Source organism: Martes martes (genome assembly GCF_963455335.1).
Source record: "Martes martes genome assembly, chromosome: 2".
Classification (NCBI taxonomy): Eukaryota; Metazoa; Chordata; class Mammalia; order Carnivora; family Mustelidae; genus Martes; species Martes martes.
The window spans coordinates 105,917,915-105,940,731 of record NC_137889.1 but is presented as its reverse complement, the minus strand read 5'-3'; the positions used below and the strand labels follow the sequence as shown (position 1 = coordinate 105,940,731).

The 22,817-nt window shown below is 32.3% G+C and overlaps 1 protein-coding gene across 2 annotated transcripts in view; it reads left to right on the top strand.

The window, feature by feature from the left end:
- Nucleotides 1-22,817, top strand: part of TBCK (TBC1 domain containing kinase) — a 205,621-nt gene that overhangs the window by 67,422 nt on the left and 115,382 nt on the right. For both annotated transcript variants that reach the window (XM_080796178.1, XM_080796177.1), the window contains exons 8-19: nucleotides 657-718; nucleotides 1,789-1,850; nucleotides 4,153-4,301; nucleotides 5,646-5,784; nucleotides 7,265-7,364; nucleotides 10,977-11,026; nucleotides 11,228-11,357; nucleotides 12,354-12,452; nucleotides 14,255-14,317; nucleotides 14,816-14,942; nucleotides 16,133-16,183; nucleotides 17,988-18,071. In XM_080796178.1, the coding sequence (XP_080652304.1) occupies nucleotides 657-718; nucleotides 1,789-1,850; nucleotides 4,153-4,301; nucleotides 5,646-5,784; nucleotides 7,265-7,364; nucleotides 10,977-11,026; nucleotides 11,228-11,357; nucleotides 12,354-12,452; nucleotides 14,255-14,317; nucleotides 14,816-14,942; nucleotides 16,133-16,183; nucleotides 17,988-18,071 (1,116 nt within the window). The remainder of the gene's footprint in view (nucleotides 1-656; nucleotides 719-1,788; nucleotides 1,851-4,152; nucleotides 4,302-5,645; nucleotides 5,785-7,264; nucleotides 7,365-10,976; nucleotides 11,027-11,227; nucleotides 11,358-12,353; nucleotides 12,453-14,254; nucleotides 14,318-14,815; nucleotides 14,943-16,132; nucleotides 16,184-17,987; nucleotides 18,072-22,817) is intronic.

The window sequence follows — 22,817 nt, the reverse complement described above, 5'->3', positions numbered from 1 at the left end:
ATCAGAGAGATCATATGATATTTGTCTTTCTCTGACTGACTTATTTCACTTAGCATAATACCCTCTAGTTCCATCCACGTTGTTGCAAATGGGAAGATTTTGGGGTTTTTTGTTGGCTGTTTTGATTACTACAGCTTTGTAGTATTTCTTGAAATCTGGGATCATGATATCTCCAGTTTTGTTCTTTTTCAAGATTGTTTTGGCTATTCAAGGTCTTTTGTGGATCAATACAGATTTTAGGATTGTTTGTTCTAGTTCATTGAAGTTTGGTATTAATATTTTGATATGGATTGTAAAATGTATACTTTAAACCCCCAGAGATACGTGTACATTCTCCAAATTATGTAAATGCAAAAGAGTAATATGTATATGTGCATTACATGTATAGGGAGGGAGAGCAAGAGAATCTTTATCTTGAACCACTGCTTTTTGTTATTATTTAAGTGGCTATCTTCTAGTATCTGTAATTCAATTAATATTTAGTGTTTAAAGTCTTTATTTTTATCAAAAAATGTAACAAAACTTAACAAAGTCACAATCCTTTTAATATTCCAGGTTCCAAAACTGCATAACACAGTTTTTTAAAAAACTATCTGAGTTCAGTTCTGATAGATAAGAAAAGTAGCATTACTTCATGCAATTTTTCTGTTTTACAGATTGCGTAGATGACACTATAATAGTTCTGGCCGAAGAGCATGGTTGTCTGGACATCATAAAGGTTTGTCATTAATCTGTTACTGAAATATATGTATTTTGTATACTTGAGATCTAACAGCAAGCTATTTTAAAGCTATGTTTATTTCTGTTCAGATTTTTGTTTATTCACAGAGTGATAAGCTAATATAAATTAGTATAAAGTCCAAATAAAAAGACTTTTTAGAAAAATCAAAATGTCCTACAATAGCAAACATTTGAGTAAAATATATTTTTAAATGGATCATTTTAAATAATTCTTTTATTTTTAAAAAATGTTTTATTTAAATTCAATTTAATTAACATATAGTATGTTATTGGTTTCAGAGGTAGAATTTAGTGATTTGTCAGTTGCATATGACACCCAGTGCTCATTATATCACATGCCCTCCTTAATGCCCATCAACCAGTTTCCCCATCCCCCACCTCCTCCCCTCCAGCAATCCTTAGTTTATTTCCTATGGTTAAGAGTCTCATGGTTTGTCTCCCTCTCTGACCATGTCTTGTTTTATTTTTCCCTCCCTCCCCCTTTGCTCCTCTGTTTTGTTTCTTAAATTCCACATGAGTGAAATCATATAACAATTGTCTTTCTCTGATTGACTTATTATTTCGCTTAACATAATACCTTCTGGTTCCATCCACGTTGTTGCAAATGACAAGATTTCACTTTTTGATGGCTGAGTAATATTCTATTATGTATACATACCCCATCTTTTTTATCCATTTATCTGTTGGTGGACATCTGGGCTCTTTCCATAGTTTGGCTATTATGGACACTGATACTATAAACATTGGGGTCCAAGTACCCCTTCAAATCACTATGTTTGTGTCCTTTCAATTAACTTCGAGTAGTGCAGTTGCTGGGTTGTAGGTTAGCTCTGTTTTCAACTTTTTGGGGAACCTTCATGCTGTTTTCCAGAGTGGCTGCACCAGTTTGCATTCCCACCAACAGTGTAAGAAGTTTCCCCTTTCTCTGCATCCTTGCCAACATCTGTTGTTTCCTGACTTGTTAATTTTAGCCTTTCTGACTAGTGTGAGTAAAATATATTTTTTAAATGGATCATTTTAAATAATTCTTTCTTTTTTATTTACCAGGACCTTCCCGAAAATGTGATAAATCTTTTGAAGAAGTGTCTCACCTTCCACCCTTCCAAGAGGTTTATATTATTAAGACTTAGAGATTATGCTGATATCTTTAGTATAAAAGTATTTGTAGTTTTTCTTATTACTTATAATAGTAATGGATTAAATAAGAATATTTACATATATATAAGAATACATAATTGACACTAGTATCATAACTGTTAGTTATGCACTAATATGTATTAATAAAAGAAGAAAACAGTAATTAAACCACTGTCAGAAAACTGGCACATTCCCAAAGAAGTTAATGGCTCTCCAATTAGAAAATCAGCTAAATTGTAGATATTCCCAAACATGAATGACATAAGAGAAATTACAACAAAGCTTATTGGCAGTTGTATTTAACCTAGAACTTCAATAAATGGTGAGGTCAACTAATAATTATTGGCAATATAAAAGGATTTCTTATAAGTATTATTATTTGTTTTCATTTGGTGATGTCACTGTTAGCCTTACAGTTGTCTTTCCTAAACTCCTTAAGTATATGATATTTGAAAATAACATATTCTAATTAGTCTTTAGAAAAACATCTTTATCAATACATGTTAGGAAGAGTGGAATGGTATTAAAAAAATAATTTTTTTGTTTTTATGTTTAATGCCACATTAAGAGAGGAGGAAGAAAACCAAAAGGCATTATTAGTTTAGAATTTTAATTAAGATATTCAGTAACACAGGTAAATCATAGTCAAGGTAAAAGTAAAAAATGAAGATGCTCATATATAATAATCTTTGATAAGATGCAAAAAGCACAAAAAAAGCACAAAAGGGAAAAAATTCAACATTTGCATACAGTCACTTCATTTTTATATACAAGTACTCATCTAGACTCTGCTAAGGATAGGTTATTATTATTTTCTGTACTGGTGGTGTATTTAAGACTTTTAACTGTCCCCTTGAATGTGTGCCATTATTCTAGCAAATTTTGTAAGGAGCATTTTCCAGTGTTTATTTTTGTGCTTTAGAAAAATCAAACACATTGCCAGTCGATATTTAAGATTATATTTACTTCACATTTGTCAGCCGCAGATCCATGTGTAAGTAACTTAAAGAAACATTGGTTTTTTTATAGTTGATTGCTGGTTATTTAATGGGCAATTTGAGTTAGTGATAGTTCCTTCAGTATGCTGTAACATCATCCATGACACAAGTTTCTAAGTACATTTTGCCATAGTTAATTTGGTTGGACCCACTGACAATAGTGTTAATTGAAAATTTGGCAGATAACCAGGGAAATAATCATGGTTAACTAAACTAAAAAAAAAAAATGCACATGAAATATTGCAAAGTATGATTCTTTTTTTCATATTAAAGCAAGCATATTCTTCTAAATGTAGGTGCAGATATTTCTAAACGTAGATATTAAACTCCACATCATAAAATATATTCTCGAATCATATTTTACAAAAAAAAAAAAAAAAGCCTGATGTGCTATTGTGTTTATTTAACTCAGGAATCAACAAACTCTTTTTGGTAAGGACCAGATAGCGAGTATTTTTGACTTCATGGACCATAGTCTGTCACAGCGATTCAGCACTGATCTTGTAGCTTAAAAGCAGCCAAAGACAATACCTAAATGAGTTAGTGTTGCTATGTTCCAATAAAACTTTACTTTTAGATACTGAAACTTGAGTTTTGTATAATTTTCACATATCAAAAAATAATAGTATTTTGATTTTTTCAACTATTTAAAAATACAAAATCCATTTTTAGCTCATGAACCATATAAAAATAGACAGTAGGTGAATTTAACCCGAGAGCCATAGTTATCTGACTCCTGATATAAACTATATGCTAGCTCTTATCATTTTTTTCTTACGTTAAGAAGCTCTGTAGGAATTTGTTATTTTTCTTCTAATTTTTTTCCAAAGCCACAAGATTCATTTCACACCATATTCAGAAACAGGCCTACATCATATAATACAAAAGCCATGTATTATGAAAGTTTTACAAACTATTTTATCAGATTTTTCAATATAAGAAGATTATTCATATTTCCAGTGATCTTTTTTCATACCACTATTTTCAAAATTAGGTAAGGCACTGGCTAATTTGGCACCGCTGTGATATATGGGATTTTTACTTTTGAAGAGAGTAATGAGACACATAAATCAGGGAATAAACATTAAAAGGTCAGCATTACACAGCAATTTAAGAAAAAAAGAAAGTTGATTTACCCTGGTAAACATAAATTATAATTAAATCACTTGAAAATTAATTTTCTACATTTTATAACTTTTAAAATAAGTGATGCCAAGAATTTCTAATGATGAAATTTGTATCTCATTCCTACTGTGTGTTTTAAATTTTTCTCAAGGCCAACTGCCGATGAATTAATGCAGGACAAGGTATTTAGTGAAGTGTCACCTTTATATACTCCCTTTACCAAACCTGCCAGTCTGTTTTCATCTTCTTTGAGATGTGCTGATTTGACTCTGCCTGAGGATATCAGTCAGCTATGTAAAGGTAATGATAAATAAGACCGAAAACAGTGTTTTATTTTTAAAGAAAGTACCCTTATCCTACTTTCAGTTTTGCATTTACCAACAACATATATATTACACTAGTAAGGCTTTATGGATACCTGTCTGGGAATTCAGAGATAATTTTGGATTTGCTTAAAATATAACCACCTTTTTTTCTCTTTTTTTCTCTTTCTTTCTTTCTTTCTTTTTTTTAATAATTATTTTTATTTTTTATAAACATATAATGTATTATTAGCCCCAGAGGTACAGGTCTGTGAATCTCCAGGTTTACACACTTCACAGCACTCACCATTGCACATACCCTCCCCAATGTCCATAACCCCACCACCCTCTCCCTAACCCCCTCCCCTTGGCAACCCTCAGTTTGTTTTGTGAGATTAAGAGTCTCTTATACCATCTAACTTTTTAATCCTTTAAATTTAACTTGCTTTGGAGCAAGAACTTTTAAGAATTGAGGAAGTGGCACCAAAAAAAATTTGTTATGCAAACCAAAGTCCTATTTTCATCTCAAATTTTAATGCCAAAATTGCTAATTCCCAGTGGAATTTCCACTACAACATACATATATCATATTCTACATAATTTATTATAAATGATCTCTAAAAATTATATTATAGGTAGAAGTCCATACCATTATATTCCACATTGTAAGAGAATATCAGCTTTTTTCTTTTCATTCATCTATAAAGATTACCATTCTCAGAATGTGTTTTAGTGGCACCAATAATATTCTTACATTGAAGAGTTATCAAGATGTAAGTCATAGCAGGAAATATTTACTAAACATTCATTCAGTCAAATAGTTTTTTGAGTTCCTGCTATGTTCCATGCACTATAACTTCAAATAACATTCATGCCAAATGGAGAGGCAGATAAACATTTATATTACTATTATACATAAATTAAATGTGAACATAGTGCAGTAGAATCATAGTGTGCCTCAGACAGTAAGAAAGACTCTTCAGAAGAGGCAGCAGATGCCTCAAGATATGAAGGATGGGATAGTTTGTGTTAGTTAACTATCCAAGTGCTTTTTTCTGCCCTTATCCCTTCTCCACAGAGCCTGATATATAGAATATATTTTCCACGTAACTCTAATATAGAGGGTAAAAATTCTATTTTTTCTCAAAGAAACTGAATGTACATCCAATATGTATATCTGCATTTCATCCTTTGTGCAGTTTATAGTATGAATGTTCTTATTAAAGGGACTCTTGCTGTGTTCTTCAATTAATTTTGAGAATATCAGCTATTATTGCCTATTGCCTTTTGATAAAAACAAAAAGTATAATAGCTATGATTCTTTTCCATTTGCTATTAATAGATATAAACAGTGATTACCTGGCAGAAAGATCTATTGAAGAAGTATATTACCTTTGGTGTTTAGCTGGAGGTGACTTGGAGAAAGAGCTTGTCAACAAGGAGATCATTCGGTCTAAACCACCTATCTGCACACTCCCCAAGTAAGGAAAGAAAGTTTCTCTTAGAAGTGAAAAACATTCAGTAATAACATTTTTATTTAATTTGGGATTTCTTTGCTAGACATTCCAATTAAGTGATTATGAAAGCAACTGGAAGTCAATACCTTGTTTTTTTTGGCTGAAGCTTTTATTTGAAGAATTCGCATTAACATTTTATTATTTTTAATAAGTTTTTAAATATTTTAATACATAATTTGCTTTCTGATCTATTTGAAGTAGATCCATTATTATGGAATAGCTTTAATAATTAATGTTCAAAAATGAAAAACGTACAAGTCAGAAAGAATAGTAATATTCAAGAGAGTTAATAAAGTAGACTAGTGTGCCTATTATAAGTAACTATTTTTTATTTCCAGTTACAATTGTAAATGTACTCTATGGCCTCATTGTCCTAGAGATCATCATGGTACTAAATCACTGTTATGAAAACTGTAGAACCACATAAGATCTTGGACATCATCATGTAAATTAGACTGAAAGTTAATTAACAGTACAACTCTAAGGACCAAAATTGTTACTGTTCCATTGCTGTTTGTATTTATTTGTAAAGATGTGAACCTAAATCTCTTAAGTTTCCACCAATGCTTTAAATTTTTTTTTAATTTTTTATTTCTTTTCAGCGTAACAGAATTCATTGTTTATGCACCACACCCAGTGCTCCATGCAATCCATGCCCTCCCTAATACCCACCACCTGGTTCCCCCAACCTCCCACCCCCCGTCCCTTCAAAACCCTTAGCTTGTTTTTCAGAGTCCATAGTCTCTCATGGTTTAATTTTTAATTTTAGATTTTAGTACTAGATTTGATCATTGTAGATAACAATAAAAATTACCTGCTGATCATTTTTTTCTTCACATGTTAAATTTTTAGGTTAATTATTTGAGTAGACTACTGGGTCTCTATTTTTTCCCCCTTAAACTGATATTTCAGTCAATTATATTTCTCACACTTTGAATTAAACAGAACACCGGGAAATAAGATGATGGAAATTTCAAGGTATATGTAAATTCTCAAAATTATTTCTCTGAAATCCTAAAGAAATTTTATGCATTTATTATTCACTATTCTTTCTCCTGAGAAGTTACTATCATGATTTTTCTTTCTTCTTTTATCATTTCTCACTCATATAAACTTCCTCAGGAGTACATACACATATTGTCAAGAGAGTAATTTTAGCATTGAATTGGCATGAGCAAAGAGAATAAATCACACTCTTGTATTCCTAAAATGCTTTCTATTTGTATACTGTATTCATACGAACTCAATTTATATTTAAAAATGAGAATTGTTTGGTGAAATATAAACATATTAAATACATATTTTTAATTAATCCATCTAGTCTAAAATTTCTTTCTTTGATGAGGGAATGATTATTTAGAATAAATTTTATTTTCTAGCAGAAGCAATAAATCATTTTTTGTGTTCTCATTAAAATAATTATTTTTTTTAAATCTCTTTTCAGTTTTCTCTTTGAAGATGGTGAAAGCTTTGGACAAGGTCGAGACAGAAGCTCACTATTAGATGACACCACTGTGACATTGTCCTTATGCCAGCTAAGAAATGTAAGAATGGTGTTTTGACAAATCTATCTCAGATTTTTTCTTTTTTTAAATAAAACCTTAAAGATATACATGAAGCCTTGAATTCCTCCCTGATCTCATAAAATATGTCAGAGATTCTTTAAGGTATGTGCCCAGGAGTGACGTTATTGGGAAATAGGATCTGTATATCTTCAGCTTAGTACAAACTGTTCAATCATTCACAAAAAGAGTTGTATCTTTTTTCCATTATTAGAGAAGGTTTCTCATTTTCTATATACTTGGTAACACATGATATTATCAAATTTTTACAAAATTGTTGTTCTAGAGGCACCTAAGTGGCTCAGTTGGTTAAGCGTCTGCCTTAGGCTCAGGTCCTGATCCTGGGGTCTTGGGATCAAGCCCTGCATGGAACTCCCTGCTCAGTGGGGAGTCTGCTTCTCCCTCTCCCTTTGCCCCTCCCTACCCTAACCCCTGCTCCTGTTCTCTCTTTCTCTCTTAAATAAATAAACCTTAAAAAAAAAATATTGCTCTAAAAGGTATAGAATAATATTTTACTATAATACTAATTTTAATTCCCTGATTATAATGCAGTTATGAATCTCTTCATATTTCTTGGTAGTGTGTTTACCTCTTCTATATATTACTAGTTCATATCTTTTGTCAATTTTTCTACTGGGTGATTTCTTATTGATTTGAGGACTTCAAAATATATATTCCAAATATGAAGTCTTTGTTGGCTATGTGTAATGCATATATCTTCTAATCTGTGGCTTTTCCTTTAACTTTTGATGGTTTCTTTTAAGGAATATGATATTACTAGGCATAGTTTTTTCTTTTGGTATTATCCTGCTTGATGTTTGTAGTTTCCTGGATCTTTATTATTTCTTGTCTTTAATTTTGGAAATTGGCAGAAATTTCCTCCTTTCTCCTTCTTCTGATTTCTATAACACATAGGTTACATCTTTTGATTCTTTATTAGAATTTCTATCTCCATCCCTATATTACCCACCTGTTCTTGCATGCTCTCTGCTTTTTTCCTTAGAGCCTTAGCATATTAATCAGAGTTATTTTAAATTACTGGCCTGATAACTTCCAACTCTCCGACAAATCTGAGCCTGATTCTGTGGCTTGCTTTGTTTCTTCAGAGTGTCTTTTTCACATATTAGCATGCCTTGCCATTTTTTGTTGAAACCCCAACATGATTTACCAGTAAAAAGAGCTATGGTAAATAGGCCTTTAGCTCACAATGTCGTGTTTATCTAGCTGTTTACTATGTGTGCTTTTTTGTCAGAGACTATAATTTTCTCAACTATCCTTGCTCTTATTACCCCTGGTGATTTTGGGTTTCCCTAGAGACTTTTTTTTTCCCTAGAGACTTTTTAAAATAGAGTCTGAGACCTGCATGCGGCTCTTTCAGCTGGAATACCCTTTTATATTGGAGCTCTATTGACATGGGAGGTGAGGTAGGAAGGGAAGGAGTTCTGTAGTCCTATGGTTAGGTCTCAGCCCTTTAGTGAACCTGTGTCTCTGGGCTGTGACCTTTATATAAAGCTTCTCAGCTTCCCTCCTTACCTTATTAGGAGAGACAGGACAGCTGAAAGGAATCTGTATTGGGTATTCTTCTTCCGCACATCAATCACTTGGGCTGGCTAAAGTTGGATATCCTCCCCTCTGCCCCCAACACACCCAGTTCTTTCTTGAATATAGCAGGGTCTCCTCCAGTCTGGCTGCCTGTTAATCAGATGCCCAAGTCTTTGTCCCATTGTGCTTAAAACCCTAGGCCATGATTATCAATATATTTTATTTCTAGCTTATATCCTTTATCTCTAAGCCCAGTTTTGGGTCTCACATCATTGATTTTCCTTATATTTTAAGGCTTTTCCTGTTAGTATTTTACATGTTATGTAGTAGGAGGGAATTAGAATCTCTTACCTGCCCTAATGCAAGGAATAGAAAATCTAAATCTATAATTATTACTACACAATACACTAAGCTTATCATCTCTTTGAAAAGAAAGAATGTGTATAGTAGATGAAGTAAGTAGCAGTACAAAACAACAAACAACAAATTACATCCAAATGCATGGTTTTGACCAATTTGGCTTTACTCTTAATTTGTTTCTTTAAATATAATCAAAGTATATGAACATCAGTTAAATAAATACAAGGCTTCAATTTTACTTTCTCAATGACCTTACATTTCCACTTTTGAAATTTAAAATACTTTTATCTATGATTATTAAAAAAATGTTTATGTTGCTGATTTTAAAAATAATATAGAAACCAAATAATTTTTGTTTCTACTTTTCTGTATTTTTGCCCTTTTTGTACTTTTAATATGCTACATTTTTAATACAAAAAAAACCCAGAAAGGTTACTTAAAATATTTATGACTTTCAGTACAGTAAAACCCAGTTTTTAAAACAATGTGCATATTAATAGTGGGGTAAAATTTGAGAAAATCTTATTTTTCTACTTAGAATTTTAATCCACAAAAAGAAACGCCTAAAAGTTTAGAGGAAAAATGGCATAAATCTACAGCACATCAAATTTTAGAAAAAAGCCAGGCATAAAATCAGTGTTTGCCAGAGTCTCAGTTGTGGGCAAAAGATTTTTCTTTGGCTTTTAAAAATTCTGAGGCTATTCAGCTCAGGTCATGATCCTGGAGTCCCAGGATCAAGTCCCACATCGGACCCTCTGCTTGACAGGGAGCCAGCTTCTCCCTCTGCCCCTCGCCCCTCTCATGCGCTCTCTCTCTCTCAAATAAATAAAGTCTTTAAAAAAAAAATTCTGAGGCTAACTCACGTGGGTGAGTACACAATAACTCTAATCAACAGAAGATCAATGCTGGCTACAGACAGAGCTTGAACTTCTGTGTCAGTCTCCATAGGAGCAGATACTCTGCCTTCGAGTTGGAAGTTGAACTGAAGAGCAGAACAGCAGGCAAGATGGCATTAACTTTAATCACCCTACTTAGGATGTGTCTTAGATTTTACTTTACTATTGCCTGCCGCCTTATGCTTTTGAAGAATATCTATAATCCTGGCAATGGTATTATTTGGAGTAACATTATTATAATAAGTTTGTGAAAAAATAATTAAGAAAATTGAGTTTTGTCAGCTGATTTACCAGCTATTTGAGTCAATGCATGTTCAAAGTATGATGTGAGAAATTCTTCTGAATCCTTTTTTTAGCACCTTACTTTTGTTTTAGTTTGTATTAATGTCAAGGCAGAAGTAAATTGGACTCAAGTTTTAAATTAAGGGATGTGTATTAAAAAGTATTTTTTTATATAATCTTCACATAATTTTTAAAATGTTTTATCCATTCAATTTTATACTAATTTTAGCAATTCTGCATCCTGTTTGGAAAACTATCATAATAGGTGTGTAACATTTATGAGAAATCCCTGAAGGTAAAAAAATAAAAAAACAAAGAATATTCTTTACAGCTAAACTTAGTCACTGCAGGCATGGTGTATTTGCATGTTTACAATAAATGAATTTTAAATTCTGTTGTAGTTTTCCTGGTATCTTTATAAATATTTATTTTTACCTTATTCTTCCTTTTAAATAAAGATCAGTGTTTCTGTCTCAGATCTTAAGTATCATATATATTTTCTCTTTAAATTCAGAGATTAAAAGATGTTGGTGGAGAAGCATTTTACCCACTACTTGAAGATGAGTGAGTATATATATATATATATATATATATATATAAATTCTTTTTACCATTATTTTTCTTTTCTCTTTCTATTAGATTGATAAGAAGCTTACATATTTTTTTGGAAAATTGTTTCCTAAGGAGGATACAAAAATGTGATGTTTGGGGTTTTTTTATTTTATATGTTTTGTCAATTTTTCCGCTCTTGTTTCTCTATTATAGCCAGTCTAATTTACCTCATTCAAACAGCAATAATGAGTTGTCTGCAGCTGCCACTCTCCCTTTAATCATCCGAGAGAGGGACACAGAGTACCAACTAAACAGAATCATTCTCTTTGACAGGCTGCTAAAGGTAGGATTCTAAAGCATAAGGTGTAAAGAGTCCATATGCAATCTTTATTTTTTTTATTTCATTGGTAATTCTTAGGGAATCTTGATGTCATGGGAACACTAATTCTTACAACCTGTTTTATCTGATTAATAGTAAAAATGATACATGTTAATTGTAAATAAAATTAAAAAATAAAAACAAGATGAAGGAATCTATGCAAAACCACATTAGACAAAAGATATTTAATATCTTTTTTTAATATTTAAAAAACATTTAAAAATCAATAGGGAAAAGGACTATCATTGAAACAGAGAAATGGATAAAAAATAATAGAAATAAAACTAGTCAGTAAATCTATTCAAATATGTATCCTTATTAGGACCGAAAAAAGTAAACTTTTTTTCCATATTGAATTAGCAAAGTGAGGAAATGTATATTGAGATTGGAACTCTCATTCTTCTGGAATAAGTGTAAATTGGTTAAAACATTCTATAAAGCTATTTTAAATTTTGTATTAAGAGCCTTTAACAGGATCCATCCCTGTGTCCTATTAATTCTGTTCTAGAAATTCCTCCTGAAGTACAAATTTATAAAAAGACAAATTTACATGCAAGCTTATAGAAGTAACCATAATAATAACTTACATTTACTGAATACTTTCTATGTCACTAGGTATTTTACAAAGTGCCTTATATGTTATTTAACATATGAGGTTCAGAATATTATTCTCCATAGGATCCATTCATAATTCTTCCAGAGCACAAAATAGAGAGGGATGATTAAAAACAGTAAATTCAGCTCCTCTCTTTGCTTGTACTATATAAGATTTACAGAGGTAGGAAACTATTCCACTGCTAACTTAATATGTATTTATAACATCAGGTGAAATAATTTCAGATACTTGGAACTTTATTGCAGGTCACCTTCAACTTTATCACTGGTATATTCAGAATTGTTTAGATTAAAAGAAGGCACTTAGTAACTTGAGGTATTTTTCATATCTTTTTTTACCTATAGGCTTATCCGTATAAAAAAAATCAAATCTGGAAAGAAGCAAGAGTTGACATTCCTCCTCTTATGAGAGGTTTAACCTGGGCTGCTCTTTTGGGAGTTGAGGTAAGAAAGAAGAGGTTAGAAGCTGATCAATCGTGTTAAGAAATAAGGAAGAAGGAAAGTACTTTCTGAATATATATTTTCTAAGTTATTAGAAAATTATGTAGTAAAATTTGAGTATTAAGATTATTTTGCAATTTTTAGTGAAAGGAATAGAGGAAAAGAATAGAATAGATAGAATAGAAAAATATGATTGAACTCTTGTTAGATTTATGCTATTTAATATTTCATTTAATGGGACTCAAATTATATTGATTATTCATTTTAAAAATTGAATATTTTAATATACATATCAGTTATAGATATACAGCCCTGCTTATAAAGTATGTTCATTTAGAAATAGGACTGCTGGGCACCGGGATGGCTCAGTTGGTTAAGCATCTATCTTCGGCTCAGGTCGTGATCTCAGGGTCCTGGGATCAAGTCCCGTATCAGGCTCCTTGCTCAGTGGGGAGCCTGCTTCTCCCTCTGCCTCTGTCTCTCTCTCCCTCTCTGTCTCTCATGAATAAATAAATAAAATCTTAAAAAGAAAAAAGGAAATAGGACTGCTTATTATAAGGAGAAATATTCCACTCTAATTTGAACCTTGTCAATAATCATGAATATAATTTAGTTCCTTTTAGCACATCTGTCTTCCCAGCATCATGCTGCCAGGAAAAATGCTACTTTGTCTCTGTGGTACCTTATGGGTGGCAGTGAGAAGAGGCAAGGTGTCACATTATTAGAGTGACTTGAAGTACTAACAGAGACTTTAGTGACAGCAGTCATGGTAATGGGCCAAATCTTTGCCAATATGTTTGCATTTCCTGTTAATTTCTTTGTCATCCTGCCCTCCTGTATTCTCTTATAGCTATCTTATGGGTATCCGTCACGTAATTTTTTGTGTGCGAATTCTCCCAAGTATTTTTAATCCTTTTAACTCTCTATTGAAAAAATTCCGTCCTTTATTCCTGATTTCTTTGGTGAAAGTCTACAAATATCTTTGAGTTTGGTTGGTTGCTTAATAAGAATACCTAGTTTTCCTACCATATAGTAATAATTAGAATCGTAGAGCCATAAAATGTTAAAATTCAAGAGTACTTCCAAGGTCAGCTTGTCCAAATGTCTCATAAAGTAGATGTGCCTGAGATGCTGATAATAGCATGTAATATCAGAGATTGAACTCCAAATTCCTAGCTCTTTCTCTACCATAACAGTAAACCAGAGAATTAAGAATTGTTCTGTGTTTGATCCTATAGAACACGACCAAAATTTGAAGTAGTTTATGTAATTATTCTTTCTGTAACAGTATAAATGGAAAATGTAAGTGGTCTCTTCATTTCATTCTTTAATTTATCCCAAACCTCTTCCTTCTGGTGCTGAACTCCTTTAAACAATTTTATTTTTGCTTTCATTTCCAACTTTAACAGGAAAATTTCTCAAGGGATGACTCCCCCCATTTTTAAAAAAATTTCTTCATGAAACTTACTATGTATGAGAGGACAATGAATAGAGCACAAGGCTGTGTTGTGTTGTGGGGACTAGGAGATTAGCTAAGCATATTCATTAAGTGACTCTTTCAACGTACTTGTCTTCCTGTGCATATAATTCAAATGACTGCCTTAGCAAAATGGTAAATTGTCACAGACTTTCATCACAGATTGTAAAAGATGTGAAGAATTTTCTAAGATGCTTTGGGTTTGAATGTGCCTATCTATAATTGGGTGTATTTTCAAAGATAGATGTTTTTAAGAACTTTATTTTGCCTAAGTCAATAATTTGTTAAGGATATGATAAATTAATGTATCTTCTCTTATTTTTTGCAGGGGGCTATTCATGCCAAGTATGATGCAATTGATAAAGATACTCCAATTCCTACAGATAGACAAGTACGATTTAGATTTTCTTAAACAACCCAAGATAATTCTGCCAAATCTTTAAATTTTAGAAAGGCAAGAGGAATTTTCTTAATTATGAAACTCAGCAGCCTTCATATGTATATGTATGCATGCTCTTACTTTACTCACAAATTAATGAGTTAGAATTGTTCCAAAGGAGTATATAGACCAAGTAACTTTTCTTAATAATTGTACTTTTTTATCTGAAGAATTTGCCCTTTATTTAGGCCAGGATATAAAGGAAGGTTTTTTGAAAACTTTATTAATATATGCCTTTTCAATAAAATGGTCTGCCTTTTTTCTTTAAATATACATACAACTTTCTTGGTGTTTCCAGAGGAATAATATAAAATTTAAAAACTTCAGACACCAGGATTATGTGGATGGTCTATTCTGATATTCAGGATACACTCTTTCCTTTTCCTTATCTTGAAGTTTATTGGAGATCACTCTATTCCAGTTCCACCTTATTGTTTTGCTGTTTTACAGATTGAAGTGGATATTCCTCGGTGTCATCAGTATGATGAACTGTTATCATCACCAGAAGGTCATGCAAAATTTAGGCGTGTATTAAAAGCCTGGGTTGTGTCTCATCCTGATCTTGTGTATTGGCAAGGTAACATTTTTCCCCCATTATTAAGATTCTTTCTGAAGTACCAGAAGGAAGTTGCATGACTGACAATTAAAAAATTTAAAACAAATTATCAAAATATCCTTAGCTTTGTGGAAAGCTGGTTTTCCATTTTTTGAGAGAACTTTTTTTAAAACTTGTCTAAATACATAGTGGATATCATTTAAATGCATGATATTTAATGAAACAATTTGCCATAATACTGATTAGGAAAGTAGGGAGAATACTTTGTCCTATTGTAATCTTTGGGGACACTATTTTTAATACTATGCAAATAATAAAATAATATTATACCATAAATAATTAGGGGTTAATTGATATTCTTGTCATTTAATGATTTACAACCTGGTTATCGTGGTTATTAGGAATTGGAGAATAGGATACCACCCTACACTGCTTATTTTATTTATTATCTCTCTTATTAAATAACTTTAATGTTTCATGTCCTTCATTTTTAACCCTTCTCATTATTATTTTTGTAGTCATTGATAAATTCATGAATGAGATGCCCATTCTTCCCAGTTCTATTTTTTAATTTGCTGTAATGAACAGTAGTTTTTTTTTATTTTAAATCTCAATTTCTGGCAAAACTTAAAACAAAGCTATTATTTTTCCTAGCCTTGTCCCTTTTAGAGTTCCGTATCTTCCTGACAATTATAGATAGATTTATGTACCTCCCTTCAACATGATGACATATGAGCAGCATTATTATCAATAAAAGACATACGTAACATGTTCGTATTTTACTGTACAATTTTAGAAAGATTGCTTTTCATCATCCCAGAGAAACTTGTAAGACAAATTTCCATCTCCAGGATAAGGAAACATGCTTGGAGATGTTAAAATGATTGCCAGGATCACCTAGAGTCAGAGATGAGACTATATAGTCCAAGCCTTCTATCAATTTTACATTTTTCGACTACTGTATTTCTCACTTTAACTCAAAATAATAGATAATAATAACAGTATCTGATCTGTATTGGGCATATACTATGTGCCAGTCATTGTCAATTACTCCTCACACTACTCCATGATGTGTAATATATTTCTGGATGAGTAATACTTAAAATGCTTAATCTATATAGAAGTAATTCAGGGAACTTAATAAGGTATGTATATACACGTATATTGATCTTTATTTACTGAATTTTTTACCCCCAACTCCTTTCCATCAGGTCTTGATTCACTTTGTGCTCCATTCCTATATTTAAATTTCAATAATGAAGGTAAGCCTGTTTATCATGTAAATAATCACTGTGCATATTTTCCTAAAATATTTTATTCAAACAGGAAAAGTTTGTTTTTTTTTTAAGATTTTATTTATTTATTTGACAGAGAGAGAGAGAGAGATCACAAATAGGCAGAGAGGCAGGCAGAGAGAAGGGGAAGCAGGCTCCCTGCTGAGTAGAGAGCCTGATGCAGGACTAGATCCTAGAACCCTGAGATCATGATCTGAGCTAAAGGCCGAGGCTTTAACCCACTGAGCCACCGACGCACCCAAGGTTTTTGTTTTTGTTGTAAGGTACTTGATCTCTTCTTAGTAGATATTATAAATTTCTTTTTTTTTTTTAAGATTTTATTTATTTATTTGACAGAGAGAGAGAGAGATAACAAGAGCAGGAACACAAACAGAGGGAGTGGGAGTGGGAGAATCAGACTTCCCATGGAGGAGGGAGCTCAATATGGGGCTCAATTCAGGGATCCTGGGATCATGACCTGAGCCGAGGGCAGATTCTTAACGACTGAGCTGCCCAGGCACCCCTACATACCGTAAATTTCTGTGAAATAATCTGTTAGACTCATTTTAGAGGATGTAAAAGATTAATTTATTACTAGAGTTTCAGTTGTAACAAGACAGTGACTAGAAATTTAGGGGGAATCTGATTATGAATTCATCTTCTTTTGTGCCATTTAATGAACTTTGGAGAAAATTTTGACTTCTTTAGAAACTAGTTTTAGTCTATGTATACTTTCTAAACAGTTTGTAAGGAAATAAATAATGGTCATTTTCTCCATAGCTGAACATTTCAATCATTCCTTAATGAAGACTTTTCTTATTCTCCCTCTTGAACTCATACAGCACCTTATATTTCTGGAAGTTTATCTTATGTATGTTTTATATTTTATTTATTTATATACTAACATAGTAACCCTTTCTTTGGTTAAAAGCTTTTTTTAATGACAGCTTTTTTATTTTCTGTCCCCCTCTTATAATACCTCTTTTATAGTGGGTTTTTCAAAAATATTTAAATATTAAATTAGTAATTTATATATAAATATATATATTTATATTTATAATTAAAATATTAAATTTAATTGACTCTAATCACTAATGATATCACATCTAGGCTGCTAGCCTATATAGCATAAATCTGTAGAAGTCTGAATCTTGGATTTCCATCTTTTATAAATTCTATTTCATGTCAGAATTTACGAAGATTTCAGGAATTGAGTCTAGAGATAGCATAATCCCAGAGAGCTAAAATTTCGCTATCTGAGTAATTTTTAAAATGATGTTCTCTGACATCAATACTCATTAATCTAGACCAGAGATTTTGCTATGTTTAGTTAAACATAGTCTATTATTACACATACTAATCCAAAAATATTAAGAGATCCTTTTTGAAAGAACGGTTTATGACTAGAGCTCCTAAATCCCAAGTTCTCAGACTCTTTTGTTTGTATCAAAAAAATTAAGGAGCTTGAGGTCTATATGACTCATTAATAATGACCAAGTTTAGATTTTTTTTTTAAAGTATGAAGTTCTGATAATAAAAGTTTTTATTGTTATGGGATAAAGATTGCCATACTCATTCGAAACTGAAAAATTACTAGGATGGTTATCTTTTATCATCCAAATATTTTCTGTTTTAAAAGATTGAGGGTTCTCTCCCGCTTAATTTTGTGTTTCCATCAATTGTTAACATTATTCTTGTTTAATAGTAGATTCAAGGATATTGTGCTGAGTGACTGCTGACTATTTACCCCATTAAATAATTTGCTATATATCTTTGCCTTATTCTTTCTTAGCCTTGGCTTATGCGTGTATGTCTGCTTTTATCCCCAAATACCTGTATAACTTCTTCTTGAAAGACAACTCACATGTAATACAAGGTAAGCAAATGTCTTTACTTGTCTTTTTACAGAGTAAATTCTTATGTCAAAATAACCAATGCTAAATTAAATTTATGATTGTGACCCAATAAAATATGGTAATAGTCCATCACTAAAACCCATAAAGAGACCATTAGGTTTAGTCTTTCTTCCAAGTCCATAAAGAATTACGGTATTTTTCTAATGACTACTATAACCAAAGACAAACATGTTTTATAGGAAGGAAGTTGCTTTTTGCTTTTATGTTAATTTAGTAAAGCCATCCAACTTCAAGAGCCATGTAATGTCAACTTCTGAGAATTTATGAAGTTATGTATTATAAGAGTATATCGTGTATCTTATTGAGATATGTTCCATACTTATTCATAGTTTCCTTATTACCTTTATCAGTAATGTTTATTATATAATTGGCAGTATACTCTTTAAGATTCCAGCAAAATCCAAAATGAGTGGATTTAGTAACACCTTGAATGGTACCAAGAGACTATACGATGCAAATAATTTACCAAATGGTGACCAAAACAAACTGAAAAGATTAAAGATAGAAAATATTCATGTAAGTATTTGTGCATCACAAAATGTGATTCCTTAATCTTTAGTTAAGTCAAGTCAGAAATAATGCTATTATTTTTAAAGCTAACATGAACCCATAATATTAATTGAACTTTCCTATATAAAGCCTGGAAAACATCTTTTCCCAAATTTATCAGGCCTCTATTAAAGCATAGTGCCTAGCCAGATTACTGTACTTTAAGAAAGATGAAGATATTTGGAGAATCCTCAAATAAAAGCAATCAAAACAGAATTTATATAATAAAAAAAGTATGGTGACTAATATGACATAATAATAAAACAAAAAACAGTTTATAGAATGAATTGGCTAGCTCTCAGAGGGCCATATTACATAGCTTCTATTATATTCTTTTTTTTTTTTGGTTCTTTATAGTTTCCTATTTCAAAATACAGAAATGATTTACCTCTAAAAATTTAGTTTCATTTTTCTAGTAATTGTTTTAAAGTACAGATGAATGTATATATTTTATATTGATAATGAATTTCCAACTTGAAAAAGGTAAGTTCTTATACTTTTTAGCTGCAAACTTTTTAAATACACTTTAAAAAGGCTTATTATACAAATAAGCAAGACAAGATCTTGTTTCATGTAAGTATAAGAGAAACCATAAGATCCACGACACGAATTTGGACTTAGTCAGAAAGGCCAAAACCACTCTTAATTTGTTAGATTAATCAGTAATATATTTTAACATTTAATATTATAATTAAAAGACTATACAATTACTTAAAGTTTATTTTTGTTAATGTTAATATTTTCTCACATATAATTTCTATAAATTTGTGTTTGAAATCTTGAATGGGTAACTAATCTTAAAACTTTTCAAGGCTACAATAAATGTTCTTTAATATTACAATGATATGTTATATAACATATAACCATATGTTATATAAGAAAAAAGCAGTTTCAAAAAAGAAAAAGAAAAAAAGCAATTTCAAGTAAGTCATTCAGTAAGTAATTGCTCTGCACTGACTCTATGCCAGGCACTACTTAATAGACGTTCCTAAGGTAATTAACACTCAGTCCTTTTCCAAGGGATTTCATAGTGTAATATAGGAAGTAAATATGAAAATAACTACTTATAAGTCAATGAAATAAAAATACATACTGCTATATTAGCACAGAAGATGAAGTTGGGGAAGTTATTTTGTGGGTTTTTTTTTTTTTCAAATTTTCTTTTCTTTTTGGTAGCAAAGGAAAGAGATAGCGTGTCTAGAAAGGTTTTATGAAAGGCAATATTTATTGATGAATATGAAATTAGAGTAAGAATTTGCTTGGCAAAAGGGAGAAAGAAATCCTTAAGACAGAGCAAGGAAAAGAACTGTAGTAAAAAAGTCCAGAATAGGTTGATAAAATAACCAGTAGTCAAATCTGATGCCTGAAGGCCAAAAAAAACTGAAGAATGAAACAGGATGCTGATTATTGGTTACTAAAGTTTATGGAAGAACAGTAGTTTATTTTTCTTCAAAATGTTTATTTTAGGTTTAGAATTAGAAATATTCGGCTCTCACTTTATTGTTTTCCTTCTTTGTGTGTCCTCCCCTCCCCTTTTGTTATGTAGTATTTTTAGCTTTAATCTTCAAAGTGACATTGATTTTTTGATTAGCATCAATAACACATGCACACTTTTTCCCCCATAAGATTTGAAAAAGCCGTATATCATATGAAATCAATCAACTCAACAGCTATTTGCAGAATTGCATATTTATTGAGTCATTGAATTGTCTCTACAGAAACCAGTTTCTATATTGGATAGCACTTTTAAATGTTATTTATTTGTTTTTATAATTATATGCTAATAGAATGTGGAAGTTTTTTATTTTAAAATTTTTCATAAAATACAGTATTTACATATAAGACCCTAAAATGCTTTGCCTCTTACAGAAGAGATAAAAATTATCTGTTTAGTCAAAATACCCTGTTTTGGGGGCACCTGGGTGGCTCAGTGGGTTAAAGCCTCTGCCTTCAGCTCAGGTCATGGTCCCAGGGTCCTGGGATGGAGCCCCGCATCGGGCTCCCTGCTCAGCGGGAAGCCTGCTTCCCTTCCTCTCTCTCTGCCTGCCTCTCTGCCTACTTGTGATCTCTGTCTGTCAAATAAATAAATAAAAATTAAAAAAAAAATACCCTGTATTTTTTGTTTTGTTTGTTTACCATGATCCTATTAACTTGTTACCTGCAGACATTTTTAAGAAGATTAAAAAATTTACTTCTAGCCTAAATGAATAGTCTTTATCATTTTTGACACTATCAAATTAATCCCCAGTAATGTTACTATTGAGTTGATAAAAGTATCAATACATAGGAATTTTTTTAAAAATATACTGGTTAAACAGCTCAAGGTTGGATTTCTAAATTAAGATCCTTAAAATTACTCTTAGACTCAGAACCTTAGAGTACCAGCTGGATTGAAAAAGGTGGAGGGATCTGAAAGGGATAGATTGGTTAGAGTTGCAGAGATATTGGAAAACAGGCTTATAACTTGCAGAGTTATAAGTTGAAGAGAAAAGAAGGCAGCTTTAGGCCAGCGAAGAGAGGCAGCCATTTAATTATTAAAAATGGGAACTAATCCTATATGGAAAACCCAGCTATACTGAAAGGTCCCCCACTAATGGGTCCATGATTAAAGGAGTGAGACTGATACAAAGCGAAGATCAAACAAAGCTTTATTCCGTGCCAAGCATCAAGAATCAAACCTACCGACTGGGACCGCGCCTCTTTCAGAGAGTGCAACCCCTCTCTGCCTTACAGACTAGCCTTTAAGGGCAAAAGCCATGTGGTTGGGCCTGGCCATGCACAGGTGGCCAATGAGATTGTAACACACAGAGAAAGCTGCACAGTCATGTTAGGTCACACATAAGTGACCAACTGAAAGAATTTGCACTATAGTAGTCATTTGAACTAGTCTATCACCTTGGTCAGAAATGGCACCCAAAAGGTGCCCAAAGGATGGGGCCCATACTCCTCGGTAGCTAGGGAGACAGTATGAGCCCCCCCACTGATTGGATGTCTCCACCTGGCCTGACCCACCCTTGTATTTGGGCTTTGTTACCTGGGACTGGTTTCCGGGACTTGTTTTTCAGTAAGTCCCCTGGGGGGAAAGGGGGCAGGGACAGTTTAAGTTTTACTGTATAAACAACAAAGTTATTGTTTAACCAGATGGAAGCGCTCTGGCTAAATAGGTCCTTACATATACATTTATGTCTTTTTTCAATTAAGAAAGGAACAACCTAGAAAATTGGCCTATAAACTTTTAAACTATACTACTTCAGAGTCATTCTGCTCTATGTTGTCCACCAATACAGCCATTGGAATTTTGCTACAACTTTAAACATTCTTGTGCTGTTTACTTATTTTTTTAGAAAGATTTTATTTATTGGCCAGAGAGAGAGAGAGCAAGAGAGCACAAGCAGGGGAAACAGCAGGCAGAGGGAGAGGTAGAAGCAGACTCTCTGCTGAGCAGGGAGCCCGATGCCGGACTCAATCCCAGGACCCTGGGATCATCATGACCTGAGCTGAAGGCAGACACTTAACCCACTGAGCCACCCAGGTGTCCCTCTTGTACTGTTTACAAAACTAAGGCATATTCACACTTGGACAATTGGAAAATGTGGTTTTTACAAGTCAGAATGGGAAAGGGAGAGAGAAATACCATATAAACCTAGGAAATAAAATTGCATGAAAAATTTCCCAATATTCTGTTTTCCTGTGTATGTTTCTAAATCCTTTGGGGAAAAGGATGGTATCTTCTCTGTAATGTCTCTAATATTTAATGTAGTGCACCACATAGCTAGGATGGCTGTATAACTAAACTGGGGTATTTTTCAGGGTTTAAAAGGCACACTAACTGCACCAGACACTGCACCTACAGGTGGCAACTGGAACTCTCCATGTAATCAGGATGTATGGTCACGCTGCACACAGACATTGAGTAAGTTTTTGAGGAGAGAAGGAGGAAGGAAGATAGACTAAAGTTGGAGTCTAAAGGCCAGCTATCAAAATAGGAGTATAATATAAATCTCCTTTCTCATCAAACAATAAGAAAAAGAGAAGGAGATACGCAATTTCACCTAAAGGGTTATGCATTTGGAAAAACAGTGCATTGCTTGTTTTGGGTTGAATAAACATCTTTGTCATGGATGGCTTTAATGATAGCATATTGGGAGAGAGTAGGA